At 44.9% G+C, this 12,737-nt stretch overlaps 1 protein-coding gene across 1 annotated transcript; it reads right to left on the bottom strand.

Moving 5' to 3' along the window:
* Nucleotides 1-1,605: 1,605 nt before the first annotated feature.
* On the bottom strand, nucleotides 1,606-11,952 carry DUSP7 (dual specificity phosphatase 7). Its single transcript, XM_084839722.1, has 3 exons — nucleotides 11,039-11,952; nucleotides 6,175-6,603; nucleotides 1,606-2,882 (listed from the first exon to the last, which is right to left on the bottom strand). The coding sequence occupies exons 1-3, from the start codon at nucleotides 11,454-11,456 to the stop codon at nucleotides 2,575-2,577; spliced, it is 1,155 nt and encodes a 384-aa protein (XP_084695848.1). The 5' UTR covers nucleotides 11,457-11,952; the 3' UTR covers nucleotides 1,606-2,574.
* Between the last annotated feature and the right edge of the window lie 785 nt (nucleotides 11,953-12,737).

The following is a 12,737-nucleotide window of genomic DNA, read 5'->3' as shown; positions in this document are numbered from 1 at the left end:
GGAAGGGCCGGATTAGCCAAGGTGCTACCTGTCTAAAGATCCTATGGACTTGTGATGGAATTTAGAGGGCTGGACACTGTTTAAAATTTAGGCTTCAGCTTATTTAACAGATGTAGCCCATTCATATCGACCACTGCACTAGTCGGCAAACAGATCTCAACAAACAGAAGCCGGTAGCATACATACTCTGCCAACAAATCTGTTTCAGCCAGTGAGATGAGGACAAGTCTTTCAGAAATGTTCTTTATGCTGTGGTTTAATTCGGACCCTTCCCTCCTCCCCGCAAGACCTAACCACAGTACCTTCAAAATTAAACTGTGTGTGTAACCAAATACCACACAAACACCGTCTAGCAAATACCAATCATGGTTGGAGTAGTGTGTTAAAGGCAAAGGGAAGAATGATCCTTTAAAGAGGCCGGAAGCCAAGCAGGAAAGGCAAGCGTTTTTGACACAGAAACATGGTTTTTAAAGAAAAAATAATATTTATTTGCAATATAAACAAAGTCCCAGTATTGGGTTCAGGATATATAGGGTCACTCATTTTTCCTTCATAAACACAGAAAGCAAAACCTGTCCCTCACTAACAAATTCTCATTTATACGACGAGGATGCATCTTTAAGAAGACCACCATTGGCACAGGAAGCCTTTATACAAACCAGCTTAAGATACAGATGCACTAAATCCCTGAAAAATAAAATTCCTCCTTGAGGTAAGATGCAGTTAGGAGATTTCTCACTTGCTTGCTCATCCACACGTAGTGCTCCACTTCTCCTGCCCTGATGACCCAACAACCCCAACATGGTTACATTAAAAAAAATAACAAAAAACCCAACAAAAAACAAGGCATTCCAATATCCTGGTAATATTTCTTTTTTAAAAAACACACACGCGCACATACACACACACACACACACACACCACAGTTCCATGATGTGACAGCATTAAACATTCTTCCACATGGAGATTTATTTGAAGGGGGAGATATAGAAACTGAATATTTAGGGAAAGAACTCCGTGGCTTTTTAAAAGTTACTTTGAGAGTGAAAGTGGAAAGGGACGTGGGGAAAAAGGGGGGACTACACTGCAGCCAATATTTTTTTCCATGTCCATCCTACCCTCCTCCCAAAATAATAGTAATAATTCAGCACCACTTCTCCCTCTTCCACTATAATACATTAGTGAGAAATATAAACAAGTCTTCTTGTTGTAGAAGGCACAGCAAAGAAGTTACCCAGAAAAAGAAGTTCACCAATAAGCTCCAGTGGCCTCAGAAATCCACCAGTTTCCCCACACCCTTTCTAAATAGCAAAATCCCATGCCCTCCTGTGGTTCATATGAAAGTTGTCCTCTGGTTATGCATTGAAAAGTCTCTGCTCAAGCGTTTTAAAGGAGCAGCATCATTTGATTCTGCTTCAGCCTCCCTGCCGCTCCCCCACCCTCCACATACACACAGAAGAATCAAGTGTGCCAGATAAGTGCCAACATTACTGAAAGTATTTTCCTTGCTTCGGAAGCTGGGATGATTTCAGGCCAGCTGGGTGACGTTAACAGTCATAACAGGCTGCGCAGAGCAACCGAGAGCCTCAAAACATGCTCCTACCAGCTCTGAATGGAGGTTATGTGAGATGTAATCTCAAGTAACATCAAACAGAGTGGCAATTGGGGTAGGGTAGGGTGTGGGTTGGGTTTTTTTTGGCAAGGGTTGTATTTAAAAAAGCACATTGGCGCTTAGTCACCTTGGCTGATTCAGTGCAGAAGAGATTGTGAAGGTGGGCATGGTACAGAGAGCGGTCTGATTACCAACTGGACCTCTCAAGTCATTAAAACTCCAACCAGATGCTAACAAACAGCAGCAACTGCTCTCTCAATCTCTCTCTCTCTCTCTCTCTTTCACTCCCAGTACCCAGTAACATGCCAGAATATATCAAGGCTTTACAAAGTGTGCAAAATGCATTTGGTCAATAGAAACATTTGATTTTTTTTCTTCCTCTTTTTTTATCTAAAAAACATGAAATCGAACAAGAACAGAATAAAATACTGGTTTTGCAACCTTGTCTGTACAAACAGTCAGGAACGTACATATTTAAAAAGAGTTTGAACCCAAGAAAGAGTAAAGGTTACCTCCTTTTAAAAAAAGTAAACTGGGTTTTAAAACAACAGTCTCAGGCCAACACATAATGGTCAAGGTTGCCAAGTGCATACGTCTCCTTTGCTTTCCACACCAAACTAACACCCACAAGTCATTTTACATGTGGTACATACATGTGCGTGTGTGGGGTGTGTATTGTGTCAGTCTCTACACACTCAGGAAAGCAGTTATTGCCAGTAACAGCTGCGTTCGGAATGCCAGACCATCCCCCACATGAAGTAACTCTTCTGAACCCATCTTGATTAGCATCAGAATACTAATAAATGGCATAAGCCTTTTCAGTAAAGCAGCAACTAGACAGCTCTGCTTGGCGAAACCAGTTCTTTCAAGGCTGACTGGAAAGACTTTTTCTCCGTTAAGGAATTTGAAATGCTCAAGAGAAGCTCTTCAAGGCTTGGGGTCCACCCAAAAGAAAGTCTCCTTCATGTGGACTCCAAAGTGTTCAGCTGAAACAAGTTGTGATTAGTTGGGGTGGTGAAGTAGAGCTGTTCTCCAGGGGAGCGGTTGTCACACGGGCTGTTTAGTCCCAAAGTCCTCTCAAAGTCCAGAAGTTGGCCCATGAAGTTAAAATTTGGCGAGATGTTGGACTTTTTCCTCTTTACGAAGTCATAGGCATCATTCAGAGACAAGTTGAGTTTTTGCATTAAATAGGCAACAGTTACCGTTACAGACCTGCTGATGCCAGCTAGGCAGTGAACAAGAATGCCACACTTCTTGGAACGGGCCTCGTCTGAAATAGGGAGAAAGAGGGATAGGTTTAGCATTCTGGACCCAAGGAAAAGCCACCTCTCTTTAAAATAGGGCTGGAAGGAAGCCTGCACTATCAGCTTAGGTTAAATATTGCAAGAGATTCTTCATCATCATCATCATCATCATCATCATGATTAAGCAGTTCCATGCATTACTGGATAATTACTCATTTTCTCCCAGTTATATGCTCTCATTGAGTCTCTTGTCTTGTATAGTTGCGTATGCAGCGACAACCACCACTGCATAGTCAGGACAGTTAACAAATATTGGTTCATTAAATCTTGCCACATAAAGGTGATGCAAGCAACTGTCATAAGTGCAGAAGATAAGGAAACAGTAAATATCTTGAGGGGAGGGAAGTCAGAATTGTAGTTCTGCCTCTGAAGTTCCCTGAACCTCCTTAAGACACAGTTCAGCTCACTCTTCTTTCAAAGTAATTTTAGTATTAAGCACTGTTTAGGTAGCTGCAACTAGTAAAACACACAATATTGACAAATGGCAAAATACTACTACGAAGGCCAGAGTTGCTATCTTTGATGGGGGTCTTTATGTTTTCTGAATATAGTTGAACCAACTTCAGATGGGTGCTGAAGAACTGAACTGAAAGTAATACTGGGGCAGGGGGGGAATATAAGAACAGAATACAGTCAGAAATTTTTTAATTAGAAAAACCCTCTTTTACATTCAAGTAGAGAGCAGCAGGCAAGGAAGATGGGCTGCTGCTTAATGGCAGAAACAAGCATTGGTGGCTGCGCCATGTAATTATGGTGCCTAAATATAACTGACACTGCAGAATCCTAAACACATTTCTCTGTGAAGTCAGTTTGGGGTTGCAATCCTATGCACAGGACTTACTTCCAAGTACCTATACGTAAGATTGCACTGTCAGAAAGCATAGTACAGTGACCCGTAACGAAGGCCACAATCCTGAAGCAGAGTTACGCAGAATGACATTCCACTGATGTCAATGGGATTTATTTCAGAGTATTCATGCTTAGGCCTAGATTTTAGGCCTGGAGAAATTTACAGCCTAACCACGTTAGCTAGAGAGTCAAAGAAGAGAGGTCATAAGTTAGATAGCTGATAATAACAGGGAAAGAAAGAATGGACATGTTGACTTCTTAGCTCATGTCACTATGTCAGAGGTGGACAACTTCGGCGGTCCAAGGGCCATTATCCACCCTCCTGGAACTCCTCGTGGGCTGCTTTCCTGCTGCAGCACTGCCAAATTCAGCAGCAAAAGAATCCATGGCGTTTTGCCAACAATTTTCTGAGGCAAACCACTACAGAGGCCTAAAAGAGATAAATTTCACTTGCTTTCAAGCAAAATTTGCCTGTTTTAGGGTTCTATAGTGTTTTGCTGCTGAACATCAGTGGCAAACCAGCAATATTTTTGCTGCCACCATGAATTTCAGAAGCATGGTATGGAACAGAGGGGGTCACACCAGAGGGCAGCAGGAGCTGCAAAGTGCCTGCGGCTACACTAAGCAATGCCAGGTGACACAGATTGCTTGTTCAGCACTGCTATCTGTCAAGCAAAAAGCACTCCCAGAGGTCTTCTGGTGTCCTCTTTGAACACAGGTTTGTTTGTTTTGGGGTGTTTTTTTAGTTTTCTAGTCAATGGGTGAGGTAATTATTTCCTGCCACAAAAAAAAAAAAAGCACAAAGTGTGGTTTCCACAGAAAAGATGTTTCTGACTGAGCCACATTCTAAACACATTCTACCAGCACACCTTCAAGCAAAAACAAACTCTCGTCAACTGATAAGAACAATATAAAAAAGAAATAGATTTTACAGTATTTTAAATAATGGTGATAGTACAGGCCTACATATATTTGGACTCCAACTTGCCCTTAAGTCTAAGCTTGTACTTCTCCTCAGAATAAGTTAGTTTACAATAGAAAGAGTATCAGGAAGACTGCAAGCAAGCAACATGAGCAGCTTTGATGTATCCTAATTTTGTGACGTACTCAGGCACACCAGCACCGGCTCCACTATCACAATAAAACAGATCTGTGGTTGGTATACAGGACTATATTATCAATAGTAGCACACATGACTTTGTTAGATAAATACATATTCCTGCATCACAACAGCAATTTTGAAAAGTGAAGATAATCCTATAAAGGTTCCATTGGACACAATGATTCCGACGACAATTCAAAGTGCTGGTGCTTACCTTTAAAGTCCTATACCTCTTAAGACCTAGGTGATTTAAGGACTGCCATTTTCCCATATGAACCTCCATATACACTTAGGTCATCTCCAGAGGTCCTTCTTTTGGTGCTCCAGCCTTCTAAATAAGGGAGGAGGCAACAAAGAAAAGGCCTTTTTGGTTGTGGCATCCAGCCTTTAGAATACTTTCCCAAGGACGGCTCACCTAGACCCTTCCTTAATATCTTTGGGGCACTAGAAAAAATACCTTTTTATTATTTCAGGCTTTTTAAATACCACCTGAATTGTTTTTGGTTTTTGTCCTGCTGCTTCTTCCTTTTGCCATCTTAATTTATTTTGTTTATTTAGCTTGATATGCTAACTTAATGCCTGGAAGTACTGACAGGTAGGATCCAAAGTTTTAAAAACAAATCAAGTAAGTCTCACGTTTTAGCTCCTTTAGGTTAACAGCACAGGGCTTTTCTCTGTAAACAGCAATAATAAACACCTAATAATGTCTGCTGGGGAACTAGCTAGTTCACACATGCATATCCATCACTTGATGACTTCAGCATCAAGAGATAACTTGAACGTGTTAATGACCCATCAGAGAATACACAGGGGTTCCATGGCAGATGCTCAGCAGACATATCAGTGTGGAGAGGCTTCCCTGGAGGTTGAGGTTTTGAAGACAACAGTTTTATCTACTTCTCCCATCATGGAGCAACTTTTAGACAAGTATTCTATTCTCCAAATTATTAGACACTCAATATAATATTCACAAGGGGGAACTTTATAATTAAATGCTCAGCATCGAGTCCCTGGAACAAAAAACAAAACAAAACCCCCAACCCCCTCTAAAACTGTTCCAGTGGATCTGATCTTTGTTCCACTGAAGTCAACTGGAGCATGGTCTTTTGACTTTATATGCAATAAGGTCGGCTGTCAAAACCAGTTACACTAAAGTGTAACACCGCCACGTTTACCAGGTACCAAAATTAAGAGGTGTAAAATTGGGCAGATTAATTTACTGTAGGAAGATCATAATAAGCAGTTACTGAAACCTCTGGACTTGCTAAAGGGGCTGTTCCATCAAAAACAGGATACCCAACACCTACCAATGAAAGCAATGGCCTCAGGAAAGAATTGGGAGAGATTCTGACTCCAGTGATCCGAGATGGGAATCTGTTTGTACTTGAATTCTCCGTCGTGCTCAAACATGTTGGGAAGGTTGGGAGTAACATTCAGGATATACTTGATGCCGTATTTGCCCAAGATATCCAAGTTGGTGGAATCTTTGGCACAACCCAGATACAAATAGGGAAGAATCTGGACAGGAAAGGCTGGCTGGTTGTTTGGGATTGGGCTCCCATCAGACTCTGTGGCACTGCTGGGCTCCCGGTCAGACTCCCCATCAGAACAATCAGAGCTTATCCTCAGCCCACCCAGGCCAAGGACAGATGCAGGAGGAGAATTGGTAGGAGACGAAGTGTCAAGATTGGTTTCACAATGCTCAGAGTATTCAGTCTGAAACTTGTTGAATCCACCTGTGCAGGCAAAGAGAAGATGTATTTTAGTGTCACTGCATCTTAAAGCTACAGATATATTATCAGGGAAAAGTTGCATTTTTAGGCATTTATATCCTCCTTAACTACAAGATGCATAAAAAGTAAATTTCCCTAAAGTCCTGACTTTGAATGTTGAGTCTGATTTAGGGTCTAGTTGGCAGCACACTCCTCCTCATAATCCCATGGAAAACAAAGCCAATTGCTCCTAGCAGGAAGTACTATGCAGGAATAATATTAGCAAAATCAGGGGCTTTAAAAAAGACTTGATGATACAATCCTGTGCATGTCCACTCAGAAGTAACTCCCACTGAGTTCGATGGGATCCACTCCCAAGTAAGTGTGCATAGGATTGCTGCCTGATTTTCTTGTCCTTCTCTTCCACAGTTGAGTAATTATTAAGGTTGCCAGCTCACCAAAATTAAGACTGGCCTGTTCCTCTGTCTTTAAACAGCAACGTAAAGTCTAGGAATCAGCTAGTTAATGTTTTCATAGCCTGGAGACTAGTACCATACCTGCTAATGTCTGCAGATCGAACTGCACAGGAGCAGGGGTCAGCAAAAATATTGACAACACTAATGGTAGTGCCAACTCAGCACTACTCTGTTAAGTGATTATGGCAGTTTGTGCTTGATCACACCTCACTTCCACTAGTGTTACCGAACAATGCTGCAGGACTCCCCCTTTCTGCTTTGTTGCTTGAGCCTAGTTCTTACTGTGGTGGCAAACGTGTGCCAGAGCGTACTAAGTATGGAGACATAACTGGGCAACAGCTGGATTTCATGTTTTAAAAAATGAGGGATCACCCATTATATGTTTCTTCATCCCAGCAGTCCTATGTGCAACCTGAAGCCTGCAGAACACCTACAAGAGCCAAGTTCAAACCTCCTCCCACATACCATCTCAGGACCATGACAAAATGCAGATTCCACAGCTTCAGCTGGTTTCCACACACATACACACTCCACTTGCTTGGTTTAACATCAAAACTGATGAAGAGCTCTGGAGAACTCAAAAAAGCTTGCATGCTGTTTTGTGTCATTTTCGTTGGCCTAATAAAAGATATTGCCCTGATAAGGATTTTGGAACAGACTGTAGCCGATGGAGGCTTACATGATCAAACACTACTCTGTTGTTGTTTTAATCCCTGCATATAGAACACGAGTATGTCAGGCTAGAACCGTTTCCCTCACATCTAGTTTTCTACATGTTGGGATTTTGCTTGCTTGCTTGTTAGAGAATCATTCAGTCATACAAGCCCTTCCATCTGGAGTTTGAAGCAGTATAGCCCAAACAGTTAGCACTCGGCATAATTTGTTCCAGTTTAAGAAAATCTCAGATTCCCTATTGAAGAAGGTATACATAAACACAGATTTAACATGTGTCATACATGCTTAACGTGAAGCAGAGGGAACTGATGGCAAAATTAAGATTTCACAGAACTATAAGAACAAGGCTGCCATTTTTTAAATAGGATGGCTCCTGGGCTTTTAGCAGCTTCATGACAGGCAGAAATTCAGCCGCAGCAGCGTTCCAGTATGACTATGCAGTGATACAGGCTGCCTATCATGTAGCTACTCAAAACACAGGGCCCTTCTGAAAAGTGGACAATGCTTACAGTAACTCAGCCTGAGAACAAGAAGGCTCCAGTTCATTTTCCAGTGAAACTATGGGGGTAGGGGGCTCTTTAGTGGGTTTAGCAGCATTCTGAAAATAATTGAATACTTCAGAGATAATCACAGGCAAATAGAAGCCGTTGTATATCTGAGCTACTTTTAAAGATATTGCTCAATATGTGGGAAAGGTAGTAAGATATGCTCAGGAAAGGGGGAGCACAGAATGAGACAGAAACGGAAGTTTACTTTAAAAAAATTGGAATAGTTAGACACTGCACTGCCTCAATTGCAACATCACAACTGTATAGTTAAACACAGCACAATCCCAGAGTTGAGAAACTCACTCTAATATCATTTAAATAAATACAAGGCTCTGCTGATGTGTAAATAAGAGTCAAAATTACACTCCTCCTCCTAATCATTTATCTCTGGACGTCTCTCTTTGATTCACCAATTAGAGAAGGGGAAATTTATTTTCTCCTTAATGTACACGAACAGGCATTTAAACATCATTATGTGAATCTGATAAACAGTGTCATTGTAAGAGTCTTCTGAAAATTCAAGGGTCTTAGCATAGCTGTGGTAAGGTCAGTGAACAGAGAACAGAGCCTCTGCCATATTAATTCATGAAAGGGGGAAAAAAATCAAGTTCCCTTTTTCCCCTCCTGAAAGGGAAAGACAATATGGAGAAGCCATTTTGGAATTTTAATTGGAAACATTTCCCACCGAGGCCCAGAAAAAAAAAAAAAAGGAAAAGGAGGGAGAGAAAAGCAGCAGCTTAACTCTGTGTTAACGTGTATGTTTAAAGGAACTAGGAGGTAGTCAAGAGAAGGGAAAGTGACAGAAGTACAGAATTCAGGCTAAATAACACTTCAAAGGCTCATGAGAAGTACTTATTAAGATAATGGAAAAGGAAAGCTAGTGCACTGAGTCATCAAAAACAGCTGAAGCAATTCACATGGCCAAATTAATCCAGCTACTAAAAAAATATAGTAGGAAATGGGCTGGTGCCTGCCAGATGTGTTAGACTAAAATGGCCATGCTGGCTGGGGATGATAGAGGTTGTAGTCCAACACATGAAGCAGGCAGCAGGTTGGGGAAGGCTGGTAGGAAGAAAGGATCCCAGAACCCCTAACAGCAGCTCCATCCTTCACTCACACCTCACATACTGCCTAGTACTTCCCTTTCCTCCCCTCTCCTTCCAGTGGAGTACCCTACATATATATATGTATATGTGTGTGTGTGTGTGTGTGTGTGCGCACGCGCGCGTGTGTGTGTGTGGTTGAAAGTGACCCTTTTGATCCGGTGTGTTGCCTGCTATTTCTGCCTCAATCCTGCCACCCAGTGACCACAGTGGTTTGCGTATTGGGGAAAGCAAAACAATTATCCTTATCCTGGAAAACTCACTCAGAGCAACTGTTTCACAATGCCTTTTGGGAGGGGGTGGGGGGGAATTGCTTTAGGAAATCTGAATGGGGAGCTTAATGAATTAAGATCTTCATTCAAATAAACTTCATTCAGAAACTGAAAGGCAACAGAAGCCCAGAACTAGTATATGCCATAGAGGTCATCTAGCTCAACCCACTATCCAAAGGTAAACACACCTACCACAGTCAACCCTCCACCATACATACACACAGCAGGAAACACTGCCAAAGTTTCTGGAGTGAGTCTCAATACACACAAGATTAAACAGGTGATCAAACTTGGGGTTGTTGGTTTTTAAAGCAGCTGAAGATGACAAACTGCATTTGATCAATATGCCCCTTTCACAGAGTAGTAGCAGCCACTACTCTCAGCTGAAAGCAGGATTTTAGGGCAAGCGGCACCATTGTGCAAAAAGTTAGTTCCAGGGAACAAGGTTTATGCTGCTGTCATCCCCCGCCCCCAAATTCTGCTTTCTCCATATGTATGTAGAAAAATCTGCTAAATGGAAACTAAACAGGAGGAGGACTGAGTTTATACCCACACAAGGTCAGTTGGCCAGACAAGAGGCTGGTAATCAGATAGAATGAGGGAAGGGGGGGGATGGGAGGGATGAGGGGGATGCTATTCAAAAATAAGATGTAGAAACTGGACCTTACAAACTGGATTTCAGAATGAAGAGGGATAGGAGGATCTACTTAGTGCCTATCTGTGGATTGTTCCCCAATCACACATATGGAAGAATCTGACAGGGATTGATCTTCCCTTTCTGGATACGGGAAGTGGGAGGGAATAATACCTCCCATGATATTTATACCAAGAGGGAAAATTCCCTGCTTTCTACCCAGGAGGGGGACGAAATGCAGCACGGAGAACTGAGGGCTCAGTGTCCAAGATCTGCATGTACTCAGCACATGGAACCATTTTGCAAACAACAACAAAAAACGGGTATTAAAGGCCAGAACAAAATCCTTTGCCAAAAAATAAAATAAAAGTCATACTTTCCTCTGGAAGCCCTTCTGATTTTTTAAAAACGCTTTCTGACGTCTCCTTTTCATTTTTTTAAAAAAAATTCTTAAGGATAGTGGGTGCCCACCCGCCCGAGATGAATCTTCGGGAAGTGGGGAAACCAAAAGAACCAAGATTTGGAGATCCGGTCTGCATGGTGGCTGAAAGATCCCAGGAAACCATCCATGGAGGGAAACGCGGAGATAGGGGCAGACTGCGGCGGGGGGTGGGGGGGCGTTAGGCGGGAACCCCGCCAGTTGCTGCGACTGGGGGCTCAAAGAGCCGAGCCGGGCTCCTGGAGTGTGTGGAGGGGGAGCTCCTAAAGCTCTTCGCAGGCGATGGGACCGGCGCCCCGCTCCCCCACTTACCTTTCAGGTAAAACGCCTTGCACCCGTCGTCGCGCAGCTTCTGCAGCAAGAGGCCGAGGACAGAGGTGGGGGCGCCGTTGTCCTGCTGCCAGTCGGCCGTGGCCTCGTCGTAGAGCACGACGGTGTCCGCCTTGCAGCGCTTGACGAAGCGCTCCTTGTCCTCGTTGTTGGGGATGATGGAGCGGATGGGCAGGTTGCCCTTCTTGAGGCGGCGGAGCATCAGGCCCGGGATGGCCAAGTTGATGGCGGTCTCGATGTGCGACGACTCGAAGAGCTCGTGCGGACGGCAGTCGAGCAGCAGCAGCGAGCTGCCCCCGCTGGACTCCAGCTCCTCCTGCAGCCACTCCACGCTCTTCCACGGCATCGCCGCAGCCATGGGAGTCCGGGCGGTGCTGCTGCCCCAGATGTGATTTTTCATGAGGATCAAAGAAGGGGGGGGGGGAGGAAAGCGAAGGAGACGAGAACAAATCCCTGTCGGGGGGGGGGGGGGGAGTGATGCTCTACGGCGACCTCCTCCGAACCACCGAAAACACCCGGCAGCGGCAAGGAGAGTTCGCGCCGCGTGTGCTCTCAGAAGCGCCCCGGCGGGCGGTGCTCCGAGGGGCCCGGGTAGCTCTAGCGATCCCCCGAAAACGGGAACCCGATCGGCGTGCCCGCTTTCCCCCTCTCGGTCTCCTCGCCCGCCGCCGTAAAGAGGTTTCCTTCCACTTGCAGCAGGAGGAGCAGAAGGCGGGCGGGCAGCGGGGGGAGACTCCGGCTTTTCTCCCCACCGCTGGCTGGGCAGGAAGGTGCTTGGCTGCGGACTGCCAGGTCAGTGGCGGCGGCTGCTCCTCCCCTGGAGAGGCGGCTGTTTCTCGCTTCGATTTAAGGCGCTGCTGCTGCTCCGGGAGCTGCGTCCTCCCGCTCTCTTCATCGCGGGCTCAGCCTGACAGCCTCAATTAAAAAGGGGCTTCGCCATCACAGCGCGGCGTGTCATGCTCCGGGAGGCGGGACGTGGGAGGGAGGAAAGCAGAGAGCCCTGCGAAGGGGCCAGCCTTAAAGGCGAAGCGGCGCTTCCCCGCCCGGAACGTCCTAACCCCGCTTTCCAGACGGCAGGTTTCAACGCACGTTACGGCCGCTGGCCGGCGAAGGGGTTCCCTGGCCTTCTGCACATCAAATGCTGGGCTCGGCGTTCCAGGGAGGACGCTTTTTTAACTCCCTCCTCCAGTGTGTGCGTTAATTTATTTAAGACATACATACATGACGATCGGCTCTCAGCAGTTCCTTGAAATAAGTCCCGTTGAGCTCAGCATCCAATGTTAGTCCTACATAGGGTAGTCCCATTGAAATAAATGAGACTTGAGGTAGCCACGACTAAAGTCTCATTCATTTCACTGGGACTACCCACTGAAATTTATTTCTGAGGGTAGTCACCAGTGTTAGTCATAAGCCCCATTCATTTCGATGGGTCTGCTCTAAGTAAGACTAACATTGGATATGACCCTGCATAGGTGGGACCGAGGAGGAGGAGAAAAGGACAGGATTAGCAGCCTACCCTGCATAGGGTCCTACTGAGGGGGGGGGGGCAGGATTCACAGCCTCCCCCAATCTGGCTCCCTCCAGACGTGTTGGACTGTAATTTCCATGACCCCTTCCCCCCAGTCGGCATACGGAGGACTTCAGGTTGGGAAAGGCTGGGATTAGTTATGCCGGTTGCTGT

This window comes from Heloderma suspectum, chromosome 2 (assembly GCF_057233095.1).
Source record: "Heloderma suspectum isolate Gila_16-S chromosome 2, 16-S_ref, whole genome shotgun sequence".
In the NCBI taxonomy this organism is placed as follows: Eukaryota; Metazoa; Chordata; class Lepidosauria; order Squamata; family Helodermatidae; genus Heloderma; species Heloderma suspectum.
The sequence above is the reverse complement of the archived record's forward strand: the minus strand, read 5'-3'. Positions and strand labels throughout refer to the sequence as shown.